The sequence below is a fragment of the Plectrocnemia conspersa genome, unplaced genomic scaffold, assembly GCF_051122295.1.
Source record: "Plectrocnemia conspersa isolate PC_06_02 unplaced genomic scaffold, ASM5112229v1 ptg000009l, whole genome shotgun sequence".
Taxonomy (NCBI): Eukaryota; Metazoa; Arthropoda; class Insecta; order Trichoptera; family Polycentropodidae; genus Plectrocnemia; species Plectrocnemia conspersa.
In genome coordinates, this window is record NW_028277173.1 from 20,146,452 (window position 1) to 20,173,649 (window position 27,198).

Here is a 27,198-nt window from a genome sequence, read left to right on the forward strand (position 1 = left end):
ATTTTACAGTAGGAATTCATTAAAGTAGAATCCCACATCATAATACTATTTTTTATTTAATAATTTATTTTAAATATTATATAAACATTTAAAAAATGTTAAAAAACGCCAGCTAAAAGAACGAATTTAAATATACCGCATTCCCAAAGACTGAATCAATCGGAAATTTTCACGACACGCTGGCGAAAATGATATGAAGTGGTTCAGAAAATATGGTTCTTACAAATCAAAGCCAAGACCTGTAATAAAACGAAAGACAACTCTCCAGGAAGATCGAATCTTGGTTCGTGAGTCCATTAAAAATCGTCGAAAAACATTTCCCATCCATTTCTTCGTGAAAAAAGATAAAAAGGATATACGATGTGGACCTCGGAGGTTGTAAAGCCCGCACAAACTGTGGCTTTTAAAAATAAATAAATCTTGAATGTTAGAGTAAGCCTGAAAACCCCGAGATTGGACATCTGAAGATTGGGTGAAAGTCATTTCATTCGATGAATCTAACTTTTAGGTAATTCCGAACTAATATTGGTTTATAAAAAAAATATTAAAAATTGCTGAAGCAATTTTTTTTTAAATTTTTTTTAAGGCTGTTGGAATCCTATTGAAATTTTTTTTAAATTTGATGCTTTTAGAATGGCTTGCACAGTCACCAGACCTAAAAACTATAGAGCATTTATGGCAAAATTAAAATAAAAGGTTGCCAAACACAATTGCAATTTCAAAAGTTAACTGCAAATGGAATGGAGAAAATTGCCTCCATCATCTTGCAAGTCTTTAGTTGACAGTATGCCAAAAAGGATTTCAGCTGTAATTAAATATAAGGGTAGACCTACTAAATATTTAAAATTAGCTTAAAATAAACACATATTTTAAATAATAAAATGTTAAGACTAAAATAGTATAATATATATTAATAAAATGGCAGTTAAAACTACCATCAATCAATTATTGAAATATAAAATGTATTAAAGTATTTGATTAAGGAAAACGTTAAAATAATATTTCTGTTAAATTTTTAGAATAAAAGTTACAAGCTGTAAAAAATCAAATTTATTACAGTTTTTCGCTAATAATAAATTTAAATTAGTAAAAAGATCTATAAATTTGCTTTATATATATATATATAATATTAAACTGAAATTTATTGATATAATCCTTGATTTTTCAATGCAATAAAAATCAGGTAATTTATTAAATATTTTTTAAAAACTTTGAAACCCATAATATTAAAACCATAACTGCATTACACAAATAGTATATATTTAATATATATATTCACCCTGTATACCAATAAAATGTGACATATTAAACAATTTATTAAATTTAATGTTAGTTGATTGAAAAAAATGGAAGTATTCTTTAAGATCAGATGGAGTTTAAATGCCCTGGCCGACTAGTGGGTGGTTACTTAAAAGCGATTCTTACGTTCTTGTTCTCATTCGTCGAGTGTTAAGTGATCAGTGCGCGCGTGTTTCTCCCCAGAGTGATATTTGTGATAACAAAACGTATGTCACGTGGACGATAATAACAAATAGTGAAGTTCAAAAAAGGAAACAAAAAAACATATAAAGTAGGTTACGACCAAAACATTTCTAACCTTTTACATCCCAAATAATCAAAATGGATACTAACATTTGTGATCGAATTTAACCTTTAAAAAAAACTATCAATAATCGTTATTTTAGAGTCGTGATACAGAGCTGATCGTGATTATTATATTGGTTAACTTTTCACATTCCATTTCAACGGTTTTTCATCTAGTTTTTTAACAATAACACTACAAATCAAATTTGACACGATTCTTTTTGGGGTATCGAGCAATTTTCATTCATTGATGATGTATCAAATAAAAAGCGCTGAGAACGCATTTGGTGTTAATAGTGAAAATGACACCATTTGTATTGTATTTCCATAAATCGATTTGTTGACATATTCATATATCACTCTCACATTTCACACATGCATGCGTAATGTATATAATAAGTATCCTTTTAGGTTAAGTTTACAGTTGAACGTTTGAATAAAGGTCAACACAATACTATGCTAATAAACAAGTCTAAGAATATGACCCATATAACCATAAAGAATCTGAAACTTAGATATATAATGTGGGATGTTTTTACTTTTATATATAGATCAAAATTAAAGTGACAATAGCTTATTGTTGAATACGTTTATAGAATACACTTTTATTAGATCAAAATATAACTTGAATAAGTCATTGGTCCCGTCACGCGATCTGGTTTTTTCTTTAATTACAAATTTAACCAAAAAGTTTACACCTATCATTGCCATAATGATTCGGTGATTTTAAAATGACCAACGGTTTTTTTCAATGTTATTCAAGTAGTCGAAAGTGGATCACTCGTATTGTACAATAAACGCGTCTCAGCGGACAACCCCGATAAAAATGTAAATAAAAGAAAATCTAAACACAAATGGGAATTTGAAGCACGATATACACAAAATCTATATTAGACAATATATAACAATAAACCCGTTACAGTAATTGATTCTTAATTTTAACTCCGTAGAAATCGATAATAAATCTGTGACCCGAATCGAATGTCGTTAAATATGAAGCTTTATTTTTCTTCAACCGCAAATATGATGATATTGAATATAAGATAAAAAAATAATTAACTTATCTCAAATAATAATTAATATAAGGTGTGAAACATTATTATTATAAGTTGACATCAATTTAACGCTTTCTTATGCACGTGATGTAATTATTATCAGTGCGCGTTTTAATAGTAAAAAAATGATCTGTGTATGAATAAACAGATTTATTAGCTGTAACATATTAAATAAAATGGTTTATATTTAGGTAAAGGCAATAATGAAGTACTTTTTGAGAATTGGATTTAGGGCCTGAATTAGGTGAATAAGTAATAAAAAGTACTATATAAAAGTACTTCAAATTTATGATTGAAATTTCATTAAATCTTACAAACAGAAATTCTCACATAAATTTAATTTGAGAACCTTTCCAATTATAAAAGTCAAAATAAAGGGATTTGAATATGATAATATTGAAATACTTAATAACAGTATGTTAAAATATTTAATAAGATTATAATCGTACAAAAATAAATAAGATGATGGTTTTCTATGTTCAATAATTCGATGTTTTGAAAAAGATATTGCTTATAATAAAATCTGTCTTTACTATGTCGTTACTCTATATTTAAAAAAAGTATCTGCCATAATTTAATATAAAATACAAAAATATTTTTCTCTGTATCTTATCATTGTGTATCTATCTAAATGCAAGCTCCTTTTCAACTATGGCAAAAGCTTAAAAATATTAATATTACTGTTGTTGTGTTTTCACATTGTGGAACAGATATGAGATATAAGGCAAAACAAAAACGCAAAAATTCAATCCAATGCTTTGGTGGTTAGTTGTGGTTGGTTAATTCATCCGTAAAACATAATCTGGGAAAATTAATCAAAATTATCATACAGATATAATATAAACCCAAAAAAATTAAGCCTTACATAATTATTAAAGCAAATGCCAGTCATTGACTTACACGACTGATTTATTGTGATTTTGAGCTAGCTCAGAATATATTAGTAACTAATTTGAGTAATTAATTTGAAATAAGTTAAAAATGTTAATAAAATATGATTTTTATATAAGCTATTTATATGAATTATAAAATAACTAAGATAATCAATATTCTATATAAAAATAATATTTTTTACGTTAATTTAAATTTATTATTATTTCTTTTTAAATTGTGTTTTTATTACTTATCCTGTATTTTTATATGTAATTCATTAATTTTATATAATCACCACTTACTAAAATTATATAAAATTATAAGCTGTATAATAGTCTTTTTTTTCTTCGGCCATTTTAATAAATGACAAAAAATATAGTACAATATAAAAAAAAATGTTTTACATATAATTAACATATAGTCTGTAATAAATAAACATATTATTTTTTTGCGAATTATTGTTTTTATCAATTTCTAAATAGTATATAGCTAATAAAAAAATAATTGTATAATACCATATTATTGCGAATACAAAATGTTTTATTATCTAGTTATCATTATAATTATAGCTACATACCAACTAATGTCAGTTATAATTAAAATTATATTTACTTAATTTTAGTCAGAATATAATCATTACTTTATGAAATAATACTTTTTATATATTAGATAATTAAATAATCATATCGAGAAACAACAGATCAACGTAAAATATATGAATAGTTAAATTATCTAAAAATACATACGTTTAGGTTGCTGATAAAAAAATATGCTTTATTGAAGTTTGATTTATTTCGATTTACTACTTAACTAAATATACAAAAAATATAAATTGCTGATAAAGTTAATTGCAGGATTTTTATTTAGATTTTTTTTCAATCCATAGATTTTTACTGACTTGATAAATTATTATAAATTTAATACAATAAAGATCCTATAATAAAAATAAAAATTTACTAAACTATCATAAAATGAAGTGTATAGAAATAAACTGATAAAAAATATTTATAAATATAACAAGAAATATAAAAGTAACCGATAAATCTATACTATATTTCAATATTATTTTATTGATTCAAACCAAACCAAATAGTTTTGGCCCTTTCATATAAAAATGCCAATTATAAAACTAACGAAATCAAACTTGAAGCCATTGACATTAGATATATGTATTTTTGCTCCAAAACATGAAAATTGTTTTATTTAATTGTAAACTTATTGTAGCATAATGAAACATGTTTTCATCATTTCTTGAAAATGTAACTATTTATAAGCAAATTCTTGTACATCATTAATGTATTTATTACATTGATATCAATACAATAAATAATAAAAAATACTTTGTATTAATAATTTTGTATATTTAAGTGACCTATCACTACACATTTAACTTGATTAAATTTAACTTAAAATATTATATCTAGCGCAAGAATTTAAGAGTAATTATCATTAAAATTGCTTTGCATTTATGCCATTTGATACTAGTTTTAACCGAAATTTCTTGAGTGTACGTGATCTCCCGCCAGTAGAGCATCCAACTCGTTCACCCGGTAATGCTCGTATTTTTATTAAATGAAGAACGTCCGATAATAAATTAATAAAAACCATCGTGCAAAATAACTTGCCAAAAAACTAGTTGCATAAATTAAAGCGTATACGCCCAGAAACGAAAACCGGTTGAGCTTTCAAATGTGTGTCAGGATATTATTTGACAAGTTCGATGTACTTTTTTACGGCGTTTTTACAAACGACTATGACCTTGGATATTCTGATAAGGAACTCTTATGGTTACGTATTGGCTGCATAACCTAAAAACACAAATAAGCTCCGTCTACGTGCCGACAACTTGCTCGACCACCGGTCGATGAGAATTTGCTCTTGCCCTTAATGCAAGTGCAGCCATTCATTCTTAACGTGTATGGAAAAAGTGACCATAATTTACCGGATTCGTTTACAATTTCTTTTCACACATACTTTCAATATCAAACGGTGAGATGAGGTCATTTATCACTAGTCATAATACCACGTAACGGTAAACTTGTGAATTTATTGCCTCATATACTTCATAGCAAAAGATTTTTTTAATAACATATTATGTTATGAATTACCATATAGAAAAAAAACATGACCCTTTACAATTAAATTATATTTTTATATTAGATATAAATGCCATCTATTTTATTATTAAGTTATAAAAATAGTTTTGTTCTTACAACATATTAATAATTGTTAATATATTTGTATCTAATTATATTTAAGCACTCATCACTAATAAATATAACAGCAGAGCCATGACAATTTTTCACTTAGCCAGTTCTTTTTTAAAATGTATATTTGATTTAAAAAAAAAAGTTTATATAAGATCATGATATAATTCGTGATTAATTAAATTATATATGATAACTGATATTAACATTAATTTTAAATTACTTCTTTGATAAAAGTGCTTTATTAAAAAAGTAGTTTACACCTATTTTTAACCAGTCCTTTGTATATTGTTTTTCTTTCATGATTTAAATATCAACGAAAGTCTGATTATATATAATTAAAGAAATATAACATTATTCAAAAAAGTATTTTATTTATATTTAAAGAATAAATCAATGTCTTTAGCTGTATATTAATTAACTCCATCTGAGATTTTTTCACAAGATGTATTAACAATTTATATGACTTGCTTTATTTTATTAAAATTATTTAATGATAGGATTTGTTTGCATTTTATCTCCAGACTTTTTTGCAACTTTGTATTTTTCATTATCATAAGTGGTTCATTTATGTACAGTTTTTCAAGCAAGTGTGCAAATAAAATGTATAAGTATACAAATAAGAGCATAGTTGCCAAATTTTAGCTTAATGATGAATATTTACATTTTTATAATAAGCGATTTTTAAAGAATATGAATCAAAACGTTATAAAAAATGCAATTTAAGTAGTTTTTTTACTTAAAAGTGAAATGAAGTTCAAAGCAATTAAACTTAATGCTATTAATATTTCATAATTAGAGTTAAGATTAATAAAATATTTATGTAGGATTATTTCCTTATTAAATATAATTATATTCGTTAAGTTTTCCTTAATTACTGTTTTAAATTAGATTTTTGCAACAAAAGTTAACTATTTAACATAAATGAAATAATGAATAATATGTTTATAAACTGTATGCATGTTTTGTAGAATAAATCGTCGATATATTTAAGTAAAAATTACTTTTTGCACTTTGACAAAATATTACAAATAGTTTTAAATTGTATTGTTATAAAAATATATATTATATTAATTTTATAACGTAGAATTAAGGCTGTATTAAAATATATCAACATATTAATAAATATCTTTACATAGTATATGTTATATATTTTTAAATTATTTTACGGTTTAAATAATAGATTTTTAAAATAATGATTTTTATTATCTATGATTTACGAACTAGCTATATTTTAATAAATCATCACGAAATTCATCCATAAGATTAGGAAAATCTAGGTAAATTAATCTATGATGTTTGATCAATATTATATTTATTAAATAATTCCTAATTATGATCTACCAGATACGATAAAAAATTAAAAACACACAAAGATCCATATAATATACGAACCCAGGTCTTTCAGGTAAATAGTTAGCGACTAATACCACTCTTCTATCCTGTTGGTCATATTATATATGCACAAAATTGTAGTTTAAAAATTTATAGTAATGATTGATTGCGCACATTTTTTTTTAAATGTTTTATTTATATTTTAATAACCATGTTTAATAAACAAGATAATTTTTTTTGTATTAACATTAATTTTATCAGTGAAAAGTTATTTTATGTTTCTTTAAAATATAAGTTTTTATTTTTTAAATATAACTGTATTTATTTACAAATCAATTTTATCTACAATGTAAGAGTATGCATAATATACTTGACTAGTAACTTAACTACAATCTTAGCTAGATTGACTGAACTTCAATTTGTTTCGCTGCTTTTAATGTAATGGTTTGTGGTCAAATAAATAAATTTAATATATACACAAGTGTCAGATAAATTAAGAAAAAATATATATTTCATTGTAGTTGGTATTATAACTTGTACTTAACAACCGTTTGCTATTGATCGTAAGCAAAAATAATTATTACCGGTTATTTTAGTTAAATTTCCATATCCTAGTTTGGTTAAATGTAGATATTGAGGATCTGATCTTCTCATTCAATATAACGTCGCCTACTTCCCCGAGTCTGGTTTATCGCCATTTTTAATATCGAACTGGTATAACTCGATACTTGAACATCATAAAGTATAACTAATAAATTTTATAATAACACGCCTTACGTATTTGAAACGTGCTTAATTTTTAAACTAAGTTGATTTTAGTCGTGTATTTTTTTTGGCTATGGTGCGTGATCACAATGATTAATTCTTATATAATCGTTTTGTCTTTTGTGAAGTTTGCTAATTTTTGTTTATTATTTTCAGTCCTAAGAAATATGTGACCATACATCACATAGCTATAAGACCGAACAGAAGCACAAAAGAGACACTTAATACTCATCCACCACTGAATAACGCGTCAACATGGTGACGAGCAATATGAACAATATCATTAAAATAGCGGTAAACTACAAGAAGAATAGCTATTTGCCATTTGGCGTAGAAAAGCTCAAAGCAAAATCGGAAACGACATGCAAGCAAAAAAACAGTGATAGTGAGAATAAAAGCGAAAAAAAGAGGACCTATAGCAGTAACGTGTTTCGCAATATTAATTCGGCCATATTTACAATGTTACTACAAAGGACTTCTTTTACGTTAATCGCGTTGGTTCTAATGTTAAATCCTATTTGTTTTGTGAGCGCGGACATTATTAATCCTGACATAAATGCGAATGTGGCATACGTGCGTCCCGTGGATGAAAAAGTACCGCAAAAAGAAAGTGTGTTAGTGAAACCAGAAGTGATTCAACCCGAACCAGTATATATACCTCTTAATGAATTTTCGACGGTCAACCTGTCCAGTGAAGCGACCTTCCAAGAGATACACCAAAAACCCACAAACAGGTCAATTAAAACCGGATACGTATTGTGGGATATGTTCTTGAACGAGTGCACAGCAAATCCATCATTAAGCTGCATCCAAAAGAACGTGTACACGTATCTGAACGACAATCTCAAATTCAACGGAGATGTCAACGTAACTGACGGATGGAGATTCAAGAAGAACAGACTGCCTTTCTACAAATACAGTGAAAAGGCTAACTTGAAGAAAAGCTTCGATGAAGAGGATGTCAGCCAAAATGAAGTTGAAAACGACGATGTGGAAGAAGCCAGATATTCAGGTAAAATTGAACGATATTATAAATATAAAAAAAACATAACGTACACCTCTTTCCATTACTTTCACTAAATTACAGTTAAATTTATCCACTGTAAAGTAAGGTGACCAGATTTCTAAAAAATCCGAAAGCCATTTTATTTAAAATAATTTTTATCAAACCATTTTTCATTGTCTCACAAATATAAATATATAATAATTTTACTAAAAAAAACTAAATTTAAAATAAAATAATACACGCTATTTATTATTTAACGTATTGTTAGAATTTATAAAATGTATAAATAAACAATCAAAAATTTAAAATAAATTGAGATATCATAAAAACGCAAAAAAGATTCAGTAGTTTTCTCTCCCAAAAATAAAGTATTTTGTATTTAATTTTATAGTTGTAAATTAGTTAGTAACGTATTTTAAAAAGTAACGCTAATTTTTTTAAACGCTGTAATTTATTAAAAAACTACTACTTTATATATACTAGACTTCCAAGCATTCTAAAATACTATTTTTTAATTACAGATATTAATTAAAAATGGCAATAATTTATTCGTGCAGCAGATTTTAACACTTTAATACAATAAAATGTCAAAACTTATATGCAGGCAGAGCGTGAGATTTTAAAATGCTGATTATATATTTTAATAATATACCGTTGTCTTTTAGGCCACGCAGTGAAAAAATAATATTGTTTTTTTCTATACTTGAAACAGCGTGATTAATAATACTAAGCTTTAAACTGACTCTAGTTCTATTTACAGTCGCACTCGTAATTTTAGTTCTAGCTAGAATACAATTTATTATTTGATCTTTTGGTTATGCTTAACTTTTATTCAATTTTTATAAAATTTTTAAAAAAATTTTCAATCCTGATAAATATGATGCATTTGGCTTGAATCTGTGATTTTTATGAGACTGTTTTATTTAATCCAGGATATTAACGTACAATCACACATAGATCTTAATCATTTATCAATTTTAATATATAACAACCATTGATAATATATATTAACAATACAAGAATATATAACAATACAGTTGAGTGTAAAATTTTAATGTATACTAATTTTAATTTTATCTTAGAATCGCCTATCGAAGAGATCAGCGGCGCATTGTACGATAAGAGCATAGGTTTTGCAATGTCTCATGATATGGAGTTGCAACTACCCGAAATGATGTTCAACGGTGCTGTTCTTAAAGTCTCTCCAAGAGCTTTCGAAGGCACCGGAGTCTTACTTCACATGGACCTTGCTCCTCGTAGTGAGGTTGAAAACACTAACGGAGAAGGAAGGATCTTCTTCAAGAAGTTTAGTAAGTATAGTTTATTTGACGCATATGTGCGTCAGAATACTTGAATTGAAGTCACCGTATAAATTTACATATTGAAAATATGAATATAATCAATCCGAATTCCAAAATATCGGTCACTAGGTTAACAGGACTTTTAATAAAACTCGTAATATGAGTACGTGCAAAATATAAATTACATTTATTTATAAAATATGTGATTTTAAACGTAATTCGTTCCAAAAACGCGATAATCATAGGTTGCGATTTCACGCATTGAGATCTAACTGTAAGAGACATCGACGAGCGAAATTAATCAAACCCAATCGTTACATAGAATATTAAATATTTTTATTTGATATTTAAATATAATTTTTATACATGTAAAAATTAAAGATATTTATTAAGCACTCGATAAAGATTTAACTATTTCAACATAAATAACTATCATTTAGTTGATGCTCGTAAGCACGCTATTTTTTACTAGCAAAGCGTGATAGCACGTTTTTTTAAACCAGTCGAGTTTATTCCACTCTTATTACGTGCACGGATTTTATATTATTTAAAATGGCATTGTCAAATTTTAATATAATTTATATGCACATTTGAACTACATTTGTCTGTATTTATTTCTATAGTGTATTTGACCCAGATTTAAGATTTTAAACGTTACACGAAAGAAAACACTTTGAAACTGTCATTATTCAATCTGATTTATTATGTTTTGAGTTTCTAAGAAACAATAGTTCATAAATTTACATACAAATAAATTATTCTTAGCGTTAAGTATATTTACATTTAGGATAAACCATATCCATTTTTTGTCAAAAATAGACCATTAATATAACAAAAGCAGATATAAAATTTGTGTTATATAATTTTATTGTATGCTTAAAATCTTACATCTGTTAATAAAATAAAACATATTGTTTATTTCTTTTAAGAAACTAGCTTTAATTTTTTTATATTTTCTACCCATTTATTTTAAAATGTACTTATTATTAAGAAAAATTTAGTTCAAAATTTTAATGCAATGCTGCTGTATTCTATTTAGCTAAAATTGTACATTATAAAATAAATTAATGTTCATCTCTTAAATATTTTTGTATAGTCTTAAAATCAAGCAATAAACTCATGTTTTTAAAAAAAGATTTTTGCTAGATTTTCACAACTATACAAATTTTAATTTTACTATATTTTTTTCTCCTTAGTAATTCAATCGCTATATTATTTTTTGATTCTTTATGAAACATTTTGAATGTCTACTTATGATTTTAATGCTATACTTGTATTTAATAAGTCCACAAATAATATATTTTATTAATAATATTTAATTGTTTTTATTAATCAAAATGTAGGATTACTTAATTTTAATTTTATTGTCAGACTTTTTCTACAATATATTATTATGATACATAAAAATACGCTTTAACTTACTGACATTTTATTTTATTTTTTCTACAGAGAAATACATCAAAAACAAAATTCTTTTGGCCATCATCGCCATAGTATTGATCGTCAAATTAGTGAAACTGAAATTGTTCATCATACTGCCGCTTCTACTTGGCGTGCACAACGCGAAGAAACTATTCCTAAAATTAGTGCTATTCGTGTTCCCAGCACTCGGTCAAATATTCAAATTGTGCTCTTGGTATCACGACAATTACCACCATACCAAATTCCACCAACATCACCATCACATTTCGCACATTCACCATCCTCCATCCGTGAGTACCTACAATTTTAATGATATTATATTATTAAAAAAAAAATATTATTCTAATTAGACATTGTTTGACAGTTCGGTGGTCACCATAGTCACGGAGGTTATCCCAGTAGTCACGGACCACCATCATCTCCAGGACACGTAGGTAGTGTGGAAGTTCACGGAGGTTATCCACCAGCTCAGTACCAACACGAGCCGTCATCATGGGAATTTTCTGGACCCGGACTCGGACCTGAGTGAGTCAAATTTTATTTTTAACTATATGTATGTGCATCATGTGTCCATTGAAGATCATCGTCTTCCATAGCAAAGTTAATGGTCCATTAGCGTGGACAATGAATGACGATGTTCTTGACACGCCAGATGACTTTGAACATTTTTCTCGATTATGATCGTATTTCCACCACAAATACACTCTATGCAACAAAAGACACGAGCCATAACAACGAGACGTGTGTTTTCTTGCTAAGCATTTATGCTCGGATGATTCTTTTAAAAAAATAAGCTACACGTTAATACATACATATTTATAAGTAAATCTTTTTTTATGAGAAAATTTACAGTTCATTCATAAAACATAAAAATTTTTTTTTGCTAATTAAAGTATTACTATGATATTGTTAGGACTTTTAAATATATTAATCTACTTGTATTACTGTCAAAATTTTTTTTTCTGAAGTCTAATAAAAAAAAATTATAGAAAGATATCAAATACATAAAAAATACAAAATTTTAATAATATCTAGTGTTTTTTGTGTCGAATTATATTAAACTGAATATTATGCCATTTGCCATTTTACTAAATTTTCAAGTAATATATTTTGATAAAATTACTTAGTTTATAAAAAAATGAACCATTTTGTGACTGATTTTAAATTGAACATCTTATAATAACATAAAAACTAATAAATTGTTCAAACAATAGAACACAAACGTGTCTGTCTGTGAAATGCAGGTTTTTATAAATAGATAAATGTATTTTTAAGATCTGTATTCTTTGGGTCAGTAACTCATTTTTTTGCGTTAAAATATAAATAAATAATACCCAATAACTGTAGTTTATTATAATATAATATAAATAAGTTATTCTTAAGTCTACTATTTACTAAATTATTCTTAAGTCTCTTTTACAACTGTTTTATGATCAGAGTACAGGTAATTTTATAGCTATAATAATTATCAATGAGAAATTTAAATTTGTTTTTAAGGTGAAATTGTTTATGGCGTTACTATTTTGCATACTAAAACTACAAATATTAATTTATTAAATATATTACCTATAACTCTCATAGTATATTTATTGAATCATAGCTAAATTTATTAACATATACTGTAAAACAATATTTCACTTACTAGTAACAACCTTTTTCTGATATAAGAATTAAGGTAGAACGAAAATATTAAATTTAAGCATAGTTTTATAATCTTTATATGAAGCTAATATTCTGTTTATAATCACTAAATAAACTTATAAATAATTTCTTCTACTTTCTTACAAAATATTTAGGTTTTTTATTGTTATGGACGATTATAACACATTATAACAAGGGTAAAAATATAATATATTTGTGCTCTAGCAATATATGCGTCTTAAGTTTACTTATGATTTTTTAAAATGTATACTGTTGAAAAAGAACATTAGAAAATTATAATAAAAATATACTAATTACATATAATAAAACATGCTATTTTAAATAAACACCTATCGTTTATCAATTGATTAGTGTAGTGTTTCATTTTGTAATGTATGTATTTATTAGAAAATCTTATTGTTTAAATTGTACTACAAAAATTCATAAGCTGTATTTAATTTTAATATATTTTTATTAAAATTCCATTATCATGTAGCGCTATAGATCTGATAATTCAGTGCACATAACAAATAATAATCGAGTGTATCGAGCGACACACCATTGTATAATTTACATCACCTAACGTTACCACTTGTATAACATACGACTGTTAGTTAAACGTACAATCACAATCTAACCTCAGTCATTAACCGTGAACGTTGTCACAATGGCATTAGGAGTAAGCCGAGCGTAGATAAAATCGGCCGACGATCGCAAATTGATTTATTTAGTCACACACAAAATTTTGTATGTTAACCAAACTTGTGAGTTAACTTAAAGACATCGTCTCGATGACTTGAAAAAAAGAGATCGGACGAGATTCAAACATATGGCGAACGTAAGATCGGAGCAGTTATTCCGTTATCAGCCTACATATATGTAATTACACTGTCTCGGCAATTTATCTCAGGCGGATGACAATCGTGTCCTGGCATTTTATATTCTATCCACAAGACCATCAACGACAAAGTAATATACCAAACATAAGTAAATATTCTTAGATAGTGAGATAATATTAAAACTATTATTCTTAGTAAATATTTTTTTTGGTTTATGTTGTTCTTAAACATTGTTGAATTGTTTAACATATTTTTGTAAAAAAAAATATTATGATAACCTGTATTTCAGATTAAATCTGTAATGTTTGAACAATCGGTACATAAAAAGTATCAAAAAAATCAAATGATTCTCATTTATAAATATATATATATTGGACGTCTAGAATAAATATCAGATTACATATTTAGTCAATAAATAAATATATTTTTAATCATAAATATGCATATAAATTGAATAAAAATAATTTAATAGATATTGGATAATAAAACTCTACTGGACTTTTAATTTTAATAAATAGAAAATATAAAGCAATCGAAAAAATAGCTAATGAATATGGTTTGTAACAGGCTAATTATATTTGTCTAGATTTATATCTGATTTAAGAATTATAATATATAAATCATATTTATTTACAAGTTACATATTTTTCAGATTAGATGTAATGATAATTATATTTTTTTTATTAAATGTGCTTAAATAATTCTAAAAATATGTAAGAATTTTATTATGATTTTTTTTATTTTAACTCTTTTATGTAGTAATTAAAAATCATAATAAAGTGAAAAAAGTACATTTTTAAAATAAGGTAAATTTTCATGAAATATATGTATTTTACAAAATATTTATTACTATTATATATTTTTTAGGAATAAATTACTTTAATTTATTTATCATCCTACGTCTATTATATTTTACTTTTTTTCGTAGTAATATTAAATTTACTAATATTTTTAAGTAAAATAAGTTTTAGTTTAAAGAATACTTTCTTTAACACTTTTTTATTTTATATGTTTAAAAATATTTTTATATAGTGTCTAATATATTATTTCTCAGTTCCTTGGCATAATTAATTAACCTGGGTAACTATTTAATTTATTTAATTATTCTCTTTTTTATTTTTTTAGGGACAAAAAAAACGCGTTTTAATCATTAACTAGCAATTTTTTTAAACGTATTTTATGTTATTTATGGTTTATTTGCTTATAGTTTTTATAAAAAAAAATAATGATTACTGAATTAGATTGATTTTAAATTTCTTATGTTAATCAATGTATAGTTTATCGAAGTGGTCGCGTAAAATATCCACTTTTACATCTTTATGAATATTCAAGTTGAGGACAAAGCGTTGCAAACAGTTACAAACAGTTTTGTAACGATTTGGAATATTTTCGGCAATTAATTATACTACCCCAGTCGGGGAAAAATTATTCTTAGGAATCGTATAACAAACTAAAAAATACGATTATTAAATACCTTATCTGTTTATCTATAATACTTTATTTAGTAATGTAATTTAAATACTGTAGTACAAAAAAATACTAAACACAATTATAAATGCACGATTTTTACAAAGCTTCAATTTTTTTATTTATATATATATTTTAAGTTCCAATTATAATTTTTTGACTGCAAATAAAACCTATAAAAATTTAAATTCAGCGTGAAAATATCTTAAACTAAAATAACATTGTCAGTAAAATAACTTGCCATCGTTTATTAATTTTTTTCATGTGATGACGTCTTTTGAGTTTAAAAAAAGGAGATTGATAACCATGGCATTTCATTGCCATTCAAATGTCACAATGATAGTACAATTTTATAGACAAAACTATTTCAATAAGAGTCACACCCAATGCGATCTTAAACATGTTTTTAACAGTAACTAAAAAAAATCAAAGCCATAGATCTTGATTCAGGCTATCTACGATAGAAAATGTAGCTCGAATATATTATAACATAAAATATATTTTGGTATAAAATACACGCGTGTGGTATGCCTAAACGAGGTCGCAATAATAACCATTATAAATTCTATTCGACAGGTACTTGAGCGCCGATATTCATAGAAATTCTGTGGCTTTTAACCCAAAAGTCGAAGATGCGAACGTCATAAACTCGTGGGGTCTAGGAACTCAATCTCCCAATACAGCATACACCAAAGCTTACAGTGCATACGACGACAACAGATATGTGAGAGCGACCGCAAATAATGTTGACATAAGGTATTTTATGATATTTTGTGAAGAGATTTTAATTTTAAGTCCAAAGTGGGTCGATGCTTTCACGCGATCGACTGGATTATTTGATTTTCATTTAAGCGTGTGTATTTAAGAGTGAAATTTAATCAACACGTTAAATAAGTATTCTTAAAATTAAGACCAACTTTTTTATATATTACGGAATGAATTATTTATTAGTGGTTATTTAATTTTATTTTACAAGGATAAAAAAATATTTTTGAAACAAAAATTAGACTGTTTTTTTATAGAATACCTCAATAATAAGATTATTGAGGTAAATTTTACAATACCAGTCAAAATTTTTCAATTTAAGATTATTTCAGAAAAATTATTTTATATAAATTATTAGTATATTTTAAATGCAAATGCGTAAATAATCATAATAATTATGCGGGAATAATCTACTTGATTGATTTAATTTTTAGAAGTGAAAACATTTTATAATTTATTTAATTCAAACACATACAAGCACAAACGAATAATCTTACATTTTTGTCAAAAATGAGTTATAATATCTACTTGACTTAGTTTCATATGCTCTTTCAAATGAGCAAATATTAGCATTACTCGAAAACGGCTTGAAGATGTAGAACTAACAAGTAAAATACATGTCAACTGCAAATATATAATTCAAAGCGTGCTAAATTATATAATACAACATTCTAACCAAAACTGCTGATTATTAAATTACAGTTTCATATAGAAACACTAAAGTAATATTTTTTTAATACGTAAATATAAGTAAGGTCTACTTTAAAAATACCATCATACATTATACTATTATATACTAATCTAAATTTATTGTTTTTTTTTGTAATATAGTGATTATGCAGTTTTTTATTAATACTTTTAAATACAATAAAATAAATATTATTTTTATTTAACACAAAAATAGATGACTATATTGTATACAATTTATTTGGTAGCAAAATACTCACATCAGATTTATTTTTTAGAGCAAAACCGACAGCACCACAAGGCCCGCCATATCAGAAGCACCCGAACGACATCATTTACGAGAAAGAAGCTATGGTAAATATTATCAATGCATTTTGATGAGACAATAGATCTCATGTCACAGCATAATATTTTTTTGCAATTAAATTAAAAACGCAACCTATTTCACATAATTCAAGATTGTTCACATCATAACACGTCATGACCCACGTGATTGTTTTTTTATAATATTGTATTTTCGATAACGATCTCAAGCTTATGTACGTACATGCATAATAAGGCACACAAGAAGAGGCAAATTTGCATCCCGCATCCGCATCTGTAATTTATCTCCGTTGAAAAAATAATAAACCATTGTATTCTAAACCCGCGGTGCGTACTTTGGTTGAGTTTCACTTATACTTAACGCGCGGAACCGTTAAATGATTTATTTTTTTAAAGACGCGCGTTGCTTGTTTTGTGAAAATTTCAATAAAAGACTCACTGGTTTTGTGGTATACCATACACGCGTATACTTTTGTTTTTTATATATATATATCGTAGGCAGAGGGAATACAAAACCGGATTCTAAATGTAGGCTTCGCCCGACATGTGATGGCACTCACTATAATAGTAAAATATACACCGCTTTTACAGTATTTAAAGAATTAACAATATAAGAACCTACACAAAGGAAGTAATTATCAGCATAAAAACGAATCTAAATTAGGTTAATAAACTATAATATAGCATTATATGAAATAAAAAAAAATGATTATAATATATATATAATATTTTCTTTCAATGAAATATTGATAATAAAAATAAGAGTGGCACATTTTATATGAGCCTAATGCTCTCATTTTACTAACATAATTTAATTTTTAACGGAGATTCAAAACAAGTAAGATTATTGTATCTCAAAATTATCCCTTTTCTGATTCATTTCGACACTAGATATTCTTAGAAATGTATATCATTATATTTTACTTTTTAATAATTATTCTACTTACAGTTTTATTATATATTTATTACAGTTTTTTAATAATTACATATATCTTTTTATTTTAGTTTAATATATATGTATGCTTAAGTTTCTAACAACAAAAATAAAAAAACTGATAAATGTAATTTAATGGCTCAAACTTTTTTGAGGCGTATGTTATAATAATAAAGTTAAAATTATCATAAAATTGTTCAAATATTACGATCTTATAAAATGAAATGTACGTTGATAAAAATATTTTTCTGTAATAAAAAGACAAGAATCAGAAATAGTATTAATAGTATTAACACGATACTACTAACGCTGTATTACTACGGTGTTTGCAAATTTCTCACCATAGTTTTGCTTCGATAGCATAAATTTAGTGAATCGTAAATACATTTATAAAAAAGTGGGTATTTAAAACAGTTTAACATGTACGCTATAAAAGTTTACGTTCCGTATTTTTATTACTATTATTCGCTACTTCGTATAATATAATCGTTAACCTACAAATATATAGAATATATATTTATATATATTTGTAGGTTATTTATGTCATTTCCCATACAATACATATGTACGCTTCCTTCAACTAATAAAAAATATTTTATAGTTTATGCACATTGTTTTAAGTCATTTATTCGAAAATACGTAAAGTAGCACGGCTAACCTCTCATCGGTTCTGTCACTACAAAACTATAAGGAAATGTTCTAGGCTAACCCACTTAAAATTTAGCTTCCACCTTTGAGCCGGACAACGCACTAAAGTGCGGAAAAGTTGTAAGCACAGAATATTTCGACGAAGTTGTGAGTTTAATAAAAAGTAAAACGGTTGATTCTCTCACCGTGAACGAGCATAAAATTACCATTTTAACACTCAGACGTTGAAGGGGAGATCGATGGCGTGCTCTCTGTGCTCTGTTTGCCATCGAAAATTCACTGTTTTTTGCACTGAAATCATTTATAAATATCGAATGGGCCAAATTTATAATTAATAACTCTCACACGAGGGTCGAATCTGAGTTGGAATTAATGATCATGCTTATTATATTTTTTTTATTGTACGATTTCAGCTAAAAGCAGTCCAAAGACAGCAAGAGTTGAAACTGGCTCAGCAGTTACTTCGGCAGCAAGAAGGACAAAAAGCGGCAATTCAACAGCAACTGAACCAAGTGAGTTTTTTATTGTCATTTGCATATTTTAAATATTATTGCAATTTCAAGTAAAATGTAATTCTTATGGCTGTTTGCAAATTATCGTGAAAGTTCGTCAACATCGACACTGAGAAGACGTGTTCGTGTTTTGAAACGATTCAGCATGATAACAATTCTAGAAATTGGATCTCTCTGTGTATTTCATTTTACTTTCAAAGCTGTAAATTTAATACTTGGATGCATTCACAGATGACGTTTCGTGCAATTTTTTAAAAAGCGTAAATATGTTTTAAAAAACGTCATAATATTACTTATTACAATAAAACACAAATTAGTATAATAATTAATATTCATAAAACATATAATATTTATTAGGTTCGTGACATATGTCATTATTGATGATTTTTAAAAGTAAAAACACTTTAATCCGTAACACGTGCCTTAAAGAAATCAAAACTTTTTCTTAAATTCCTAAAAGCACAATATATTTATATAAACCCTGTTTTTTTAAATAACATTTTCAATTAAATTATTATATTTATATTATAATATAAACCGTTTTTAAAAATTTACGGTAATGATATTGAAAAAATATCTTTCTCTGTAATTGAGGTTAATGATCAATTTACAAAGAATATTTATTTCTAAGGTAAATAATGGTGAACAAAATTATATTTAATTTTAGACATTTTGCAGATTATTATTAATTGTTTTTTTAAAAAAGCAATATTTCTAATTGGTATTGATAACACTTTTATAGGTGCTAATAAATTTAAAAAAAATAAAAAATCTTATGAAATTATATAAAAAACATAAAAACACTGGTATAATAGCAACAATATGAGTTTAAGCTCTTATTTACTGATTTTTAGAATGTTTTTGAACAGTAACTTTTATGCATATTTTAAAGTTGCTATTATCATTTAATAAAATAAAAAATGCTTTTTATTGTATTGCAACTTTTTTTTTATGAGATTCTAAATTTTTCTTAAAACCTTAAAATAATTATTATATTTTTATATATGAGAAAACTAGATTTTATTTTAAAGTAGCAAATAATATTAATAATTTTGATCTTAAATTACGTATAAGAACATATAGAGCAAAATAACATGAATAGTGATATTTGGAATTAAATGATATAAAAGTTATTTGTTTAATTTAATATAAGTATATTTATATTTTACATTAAGCAATAAAGTAAAATTTTCTTTAAAATATTGCAAAACAATTTAACAATTCACAAAATGAGATTTTAAATTATTTTAAATAAAAATTATGATTTTCAAACCTATTGTAGTTAAACTATCATTAATAATTTTATATTCAAGTTTTAAATCAACATTTAGCTATAAAAAATAAGTTTTGCTGTATATGCTTTTTTTCTGCTATCCGTTTTTGTTACATTTAGAAAAAGGTAACGCGTAATCTTTATTTAACTTAATATTGATTTTGCTATCAGAGTTATTAACCGTCGTTATTTAATGTCATTTGAAATTATTTAGATTGAGAATCATAACGGTTTTCTATTTTATCTAGATTTCTATGAGTTTGTATGAATCACATATTTTTCAAATATTTTCATTGCAAATAGAAATCGCATTTTTTTAACATTCCTATTTTTTATTCTTTGAATAATGAGATCAGCATAACCTACATATTAACCATTTAAATGTAATGTATGTATTTGCATTTACGTATAATTCAACAAAAGTTTCGTCTATGATTTCCCTCGAAGACATATTTTTCTTATAAATTAAAATGTGCATAAGAAAGAGTTACCTTTAAGTAAACGTAACGACTCAATTTGCATATTATCATAGATCGCTTACGATTTCCATTCGTCAGTAACTTTTCAATAATATATTATGTTACCATTAAGAGATCGATCGTGCTTATACTCTCTCTCTCGGTATTCGTGTCATAATTGGCAATGGATCTTGAATAAAAATTATGAAAAAATATTTATGTATAATTGAACGTACGTATAATATTATAAAAAAGGCACACTACTGTGTTACGTCTTGCGGTAAACAGTGCATTAAAATTATTCGTTGGATGCTGGCCGAGGAGAAATTACCCACATTCATTGAGATCAACTTGCATACATTAAACGCGGTAATTGCGGCCCTGGGGACACACAGGCCACGATATTCGTTGTAAACTTATTAATGTCAAAATGCTCTCATAATCCATATTATTGTCGGCATAGTTATAAAAATGTGTATATACAACGACATGGTAATCGTTTAAAGGGTACAATTGAAACATCACGTTCAATAAAATAATTACACAAACTGTAAATGCTACTACTACCAAGCATTGTGTATGTCAAATTGGTTCAAAGTTTTTTTTGTTGCCGCAATTGCGTGTATAAATGCCTGAAAATCTAATAAAAAAATATGTGTTATAAGAGAAGCGTATTCAGGTCAAATATTGATATGGACAAATAAATTTTTATTTATAAAAAATTCTGTGTAATTAATTTATGTAGAACATTAAATATCAAACCAAAATATTATTTTTAATATTATGTATCTATTAGGTTCAGTTGTAATGACAATCAATTTAATAATAATAATTGAAAAAATGTATATATCACTACAATTTTAATATAATAAAAAAGTCGTCTTAGTAAAATATATTTTTTAAAGTTAAAATGTTACAAAAATAATTATTTATTAAGTTTTATATATCAATACAACAATAATTTCTACAAATATAAAAAAAAGACTAAGCATATATGAATACGATTTAATTTTTAAGTAAAAACGCTGTCGTATAACAGTGGTTATACAAATACATTGTTTAAATACATACACCTCTTTACATACTTAACAAAATAAGCAGCACTAAACAAATAAATAAACCTAATAATAAAATACACGCTTTAAAAAAACTGTATAACAAAAAGACATATTTTGCTAGACATTTAAAATAATATTAAAAAAAAATTTTTTTTTTATTTAATTTGATATTATAGTGTTAAATGTTTTTTTTATTTACTTGATAATATTATAACATAATTTTTTACTTAAAAAGTAGTAAAATTTACTTTTAAAAAATGTCTTTAATTACCTACGATATCAAATTTTTTTTGAAAATAAATTCCCATTACTTTTTCTTGAAATTTTACTTTAAAACTGTTTAATTGTTGGAGAGATTATTATAAAAAACTTCTTGTTGAGAAAATTTATTATAAAGACAAGAAAAATAATTTCTTTATTACACTATTCAAAATATTATGAATGAAATCTCTTCCAAACTTCATATTACACCTACACAAAAGCATAGAACAGAGTGCCCATTGTTCTTAAATTGTTTTCACACGATCTGTGTGTGAAAGTTGCATAAACGGTTAAATAACTGACCAAATGCTGATAAGAATAATGTTAAATAATCTTGAAGAAGTTACAACATAACTTAACAGTACACACGTGAATAACAGTACAGTGCAAAAAATATTGAATAGAACTTTTTTAATTTTATACTAATGATAATTTTTTTTAGGTAAGCAAAACCGGTATAGGAAACCAGGAGGTAAATCCAGTATACGATCCATTCTATACGCCGATTCTTCAGAGGATCGATCAGATATTCGCCGGACTTGGAGTTCAAGATGAACCATGCCGTGAGAGATTAGTATGCTCGATGTACAAGAATCCATCGATGTATTCGCCACATAGTAATTTACTGTCCAACGAATTGAGCAGGTGAGCTAAATTTAATTTGTCTATTTAGACCATCGGACAAAAACAACAATTGACTGTTAAAGAATTGAAGATTTATTAAGTGCAATTTCTTCATTCGCTTTGTCTGTGAAGCGAAAAAGGTTAATGTGTTTGCAAATTTTTGCACACGAAATACTTTTTTGAGGATTACTTTAATTAGAATTAGAATTTATTTTAACATTGTTAAAGAAACAAATGTGTAAATTTTGATTGCAATTTAAAAACACAATAGAAAGTAAACTTTAACGGTATGTAACATGATGTGCGTTTTAGATATTTCATTGCGATTTATTGATATTTCTTTCGCTACAAATATGTTGATTCAAGTGGAAATTCCTATTTAGAAATGATCACCATGAATTTCATGTTGATTTTTATCTAAATGTAATTGATTTGTTTACGTGGAATGATAATTTGTTTCATTAGTTATACAGTAGATTGACAAAAACATATTTGTTTATATAACATAACGGAATGTGAAATTAATTACGAATTTGCAATAAATACTCTGGCACAATCTATTAACATATTAACAGTTAACGCATTTAATAAAAGTTACTAATAATTTTTGAATAAAAATAAATAATAATCAGGAAAAATAGTATTTCACTTTTTGATATTTATTTAATACATATTTTTTGTGTTTAAATTATATTAACTATTATTGTAGTTCTATTTTTTTTAACATCGAAGTTGTTTTTAAATTTAAATCAGTAAATACTATCAACTATTCAATATTTAACTGATATTATCCCTATTTTTATTTTTATAAAGTAACCTACATTTTTAAATATTCTTGATTATATAAATAATATATGTTTTATTTTATGTCACAATATTATGGTTATAAAACTGTACTATATAATAGCTCAGAGCTATTATATAGTGCAGGTCTTTTTTTATATTATGTAAATATTAGTATAAAAATATTATAAAAGAAAAATATATATAATCAATATTATTACTTTTTTAAAAATACTCTCTGAAAATATGTTTTTCTACTTACTTTCCTAGTAACTTTAAAGGTAATAATATTTTTGAAACTAATTTTCTATTTGAACGAATATTAAACGCCGGTAATATATAACAAGTTTCCAATACTTAAAAAGCTTATAGTTCAAATGGGTTTATACGATTAGAAAATCCATAACTGATTCTTTAACCTAAATCTGCACCTTGTACAATATTAAAATAATACAACATTACATATAATATATATCACTGTACAATAACAGTCATTAAAAAAAATATATAAGATTATATATAATGTTCTTAAAATTTTTTTTTTATTTATTACTTATAATGATACTTATTAGTAAGGAGTCCAGACAAAAGGACGACAAAGAAGGATAAATTTTTTAAGAAGGTCGTCTGTTCACCACAATATTTAGCATTTCTTTACTTTGAAGATTAGATTTTAATTACTCATATTTATAATTAACTTTAATACTTTAAAAATTCAGAATTTTAGCTTACGTTATAAAAAAATTAACTTTACATTTAAGTATAATAAATATAATTTTATATCTCTGACAAAAATATTTTAATAATATATATTCAACCGATTTTTAATACACTTTTTTTTTATTAGGTTTTATTACTACTATAATAGATAACTAAGCAATTGCTTATTTTTAACAAATATCACAATTAAATTACTATCGCTTAAAACAAAGTAACTTAGTATTATACAATTCTTTTCATTTTAATATAATTTAAATGTGTCTTTAAATAGAACCAAATGTTAATTAACACTTCATAAAAATATATTACTATGTCTAAGTATAATTAAACATACAATTAGCTGCCATATTACTTCTAAGCAAATATTGTACTTTACCGCAATGTTTTACTGCCGCGTTGTGACCAGAATAACTTTATGACACATAAAATCTAAGGTACCACAAATGACACGTAAATTCTTCTCTAAAATTTCATTAGCTAAGCTGCGCTTCAATATATTAATGGTAAAATATCGGTCAGTAGGGTGAATTCCATTAACGGCGTTAGTTTTCTCTGCCTCTGTTTGTTTACCTCACTTCATTCACATCCACGCGTTCACACATAAATAATATATATTATACAACACAATACATATCATAAAGACATTGTCACCATTAATCATTATTTATATATATTTAAGATTATTCAATAAAAAACTTTCTAATTCAAATTTTTTTTTCAGAGATGCAGATGAATTGCAGAAACCGCCACCAGGAAGTACAGCAGCAATTAGATTCTTTAAATATGTCCAAGCAGCAAGAGACGGACAAGACAAGAGCGATTGTCTGCAGATTTATCAAAATTGTGCCATTAATACCGAATCCTAATGTATAATTTATTTTAGACTCTCTTAAGTATTTAAAATTAAATGAACATTTCAACTTGCGACTGCTAAAAAAACGTTCTGTTTTTTAATTGCTAACTGAATCAAAATCTCATCAAAATTTGTTTAAATTAATAGCAATGTGTCTATAAAGAGACACAAATTAAACTCTATCCAAGTTTCAAATCTCTTTTTACGTAAAATATTTTTAAAACATCATTATATTAACATATCTTTTAGAAAATTAAAAATTAGTATTACTTGTTGTATATATATTTATAATTATATTAATTTTTCAGTTAAATATACCAAATTTTTATATTATAATAATTTTATAGTGGCGTGCCAAGCACTATATTTACATTTTTATTATTTATTAACTTATTTATTACTAATATTTAGTTGTCAAATAGTCAGTTTGTAAAATTCACTGAGGGTTTGTGATTAGTTCTAATGATACGATGTTAAGTTTAACTTTTTAATTGTTTACTTTATTTATTTATTTATTGCACATATCGATTAATTATTCTTATACATAGATATTGTTAGACTGAATTAAAATTATTGTATTTATTTAAATATTATTTATTTATATTAATTTTTCAATGGGCTATTTTTGTGTGCGATATGGGGATCTTGTAAATATTTTATTTATTTTTAAGCATGTCAATAAATCTAATTTTGTATAAAGTTGTTATTTTATTGAATATATGCTCTCTTCACGCACTATTATAAATATATTTATCTTTGTATAGTTCAACTTTTAATCAAATGCCAGTTTACCGTATACTTCTAATACTCTTATTTATAATTATAAATGTCGGTGTTTTCGTCAAAAAATTGTTTTAATTTTGTATTTATATTTTGTAAAAATATTGTTGTATAATATTATTTAAATAAAATTTAAAGTACATAATTAATATTTAATTTAAAAAATATTTCCAAAAAAAAAATATTCTACAAAATACTATAAAATGGTATAGATGAATGATAGATGCTGATATTTTTTTAATTACGGAATACTAGTATTAATGCAAATATAATTTAGCTGATCTTTACACCTCGAATTAATTTTTTATTGTTACTTTCATAGATGTCTCTAAGTCATATATAATATAAAAATAATTGTTTAATATTGTACACACATAAAAAAGTGATTCAATATATATTGATGACAATAATAAAGTAAATATGTTTTTTAATTACAATTTTAAAAATAATTTATTTGGCTTAAAAACATATACTACTCTCGTAGCTTTCCTAAACATCACATATTGACAATTCCAACACGAGTTAACAATGTTCACGTCCAGGATCTAATTTAAATTCTCTACAAGAAGTAGAAAGTGAAGTTGATATGAAGAATGTTACCGTAGAAAAATAACAACTAAATAAGAACAGTAATCTTTATATGTGGAATTACATATAATAATAACTAATTTTAATTTCATATATGTATGTTTGTAATTTTGTACACTTTTGTATGTAATGATCTAGTTATTGAAAAAAATTAGATTACCATTTTCTTTGTAGTTTTATATTTTTATATAAAATAATTAAATCCCGTATATTAAAGATACTAGTGAAATCGTTTTATATAAAACATAATAGAACTTTAAATAAAATAGTAAGTACACTTTTTTACAATTGCTGAATCATTACGTACAAAAGTTTATAAAATTACAAACAAACATACATATAAGAAATTATAATTAGTTGAATGATTTTATAACATTTTTTATATTTATATATAATATACTTAATTATAATTTTATTTTATTATAATTTTATTAT

At 25.1% G+C, this 27,198-nt stretch overlaps 1 protein-coding gene across 1 annotated transcript; it reads left to right on the forward strand.

Moving 5' to 3' along the window:
• The first annotated feature begins 1,433 nt into the window (after nt 1-1,433).
• Osi17 (DUF1676 domain-containing protein Osi17) lies at nt 1,434-26,320 on the forward strand. The gene is made up of 10 exons (XM_088191547.1): nt 1,434-1,570; nt 7,976-8,831; nt 9,908-10,135; nt 11,576-11,838; nt 11,913-12,073; nt 16,072-16,251; nt 17,226-17,301; nt 19,267-19,365; nt 22,858-23,060; nt 25,264-26,320. Exons 2-10 carry the CDS (start codon nt 8,075-8,077, stop codon nt 25,406-25,408), a joined length of 2,112 nt encoding a protein of 703 aa, XP_088047673.1. The 5' UTR covers nt 1,434-1,570; nt 7,976-8,074; the 3' UTR covers nt 25,409-26,320.
• The last annotated feature ends 878 nt before the right edge of the window (nt 26,321-27,198 follow it).

What these genes read in the sequence shown, in the direction of transcription:
- Osi17 (XM_088191547.1), top strand. Translation starts at nt 8,075, where the DNA reads ATGGTGACGAGCAATATGAACAATATCATTAAAATAGCGGTAAACTAC. An exon ending in GATCTTCTTCAAGAAGTTTA is followed by an intron (nt 10,136 to 11,575) that starts GTAAGTATAGTT and finishes TTTTTTCTACAG; the next exon opens with AGAAATACATCAAAAACAAA. An exon ending in GGACCCGGACTCGGACCTGA is followed by an intron (nt 12,074 to 16,071) that starts GTGAGTCAAATT and finishes TCTATTCGACAG; the next exon opens with GTACTTGAGCGCCGATATTC.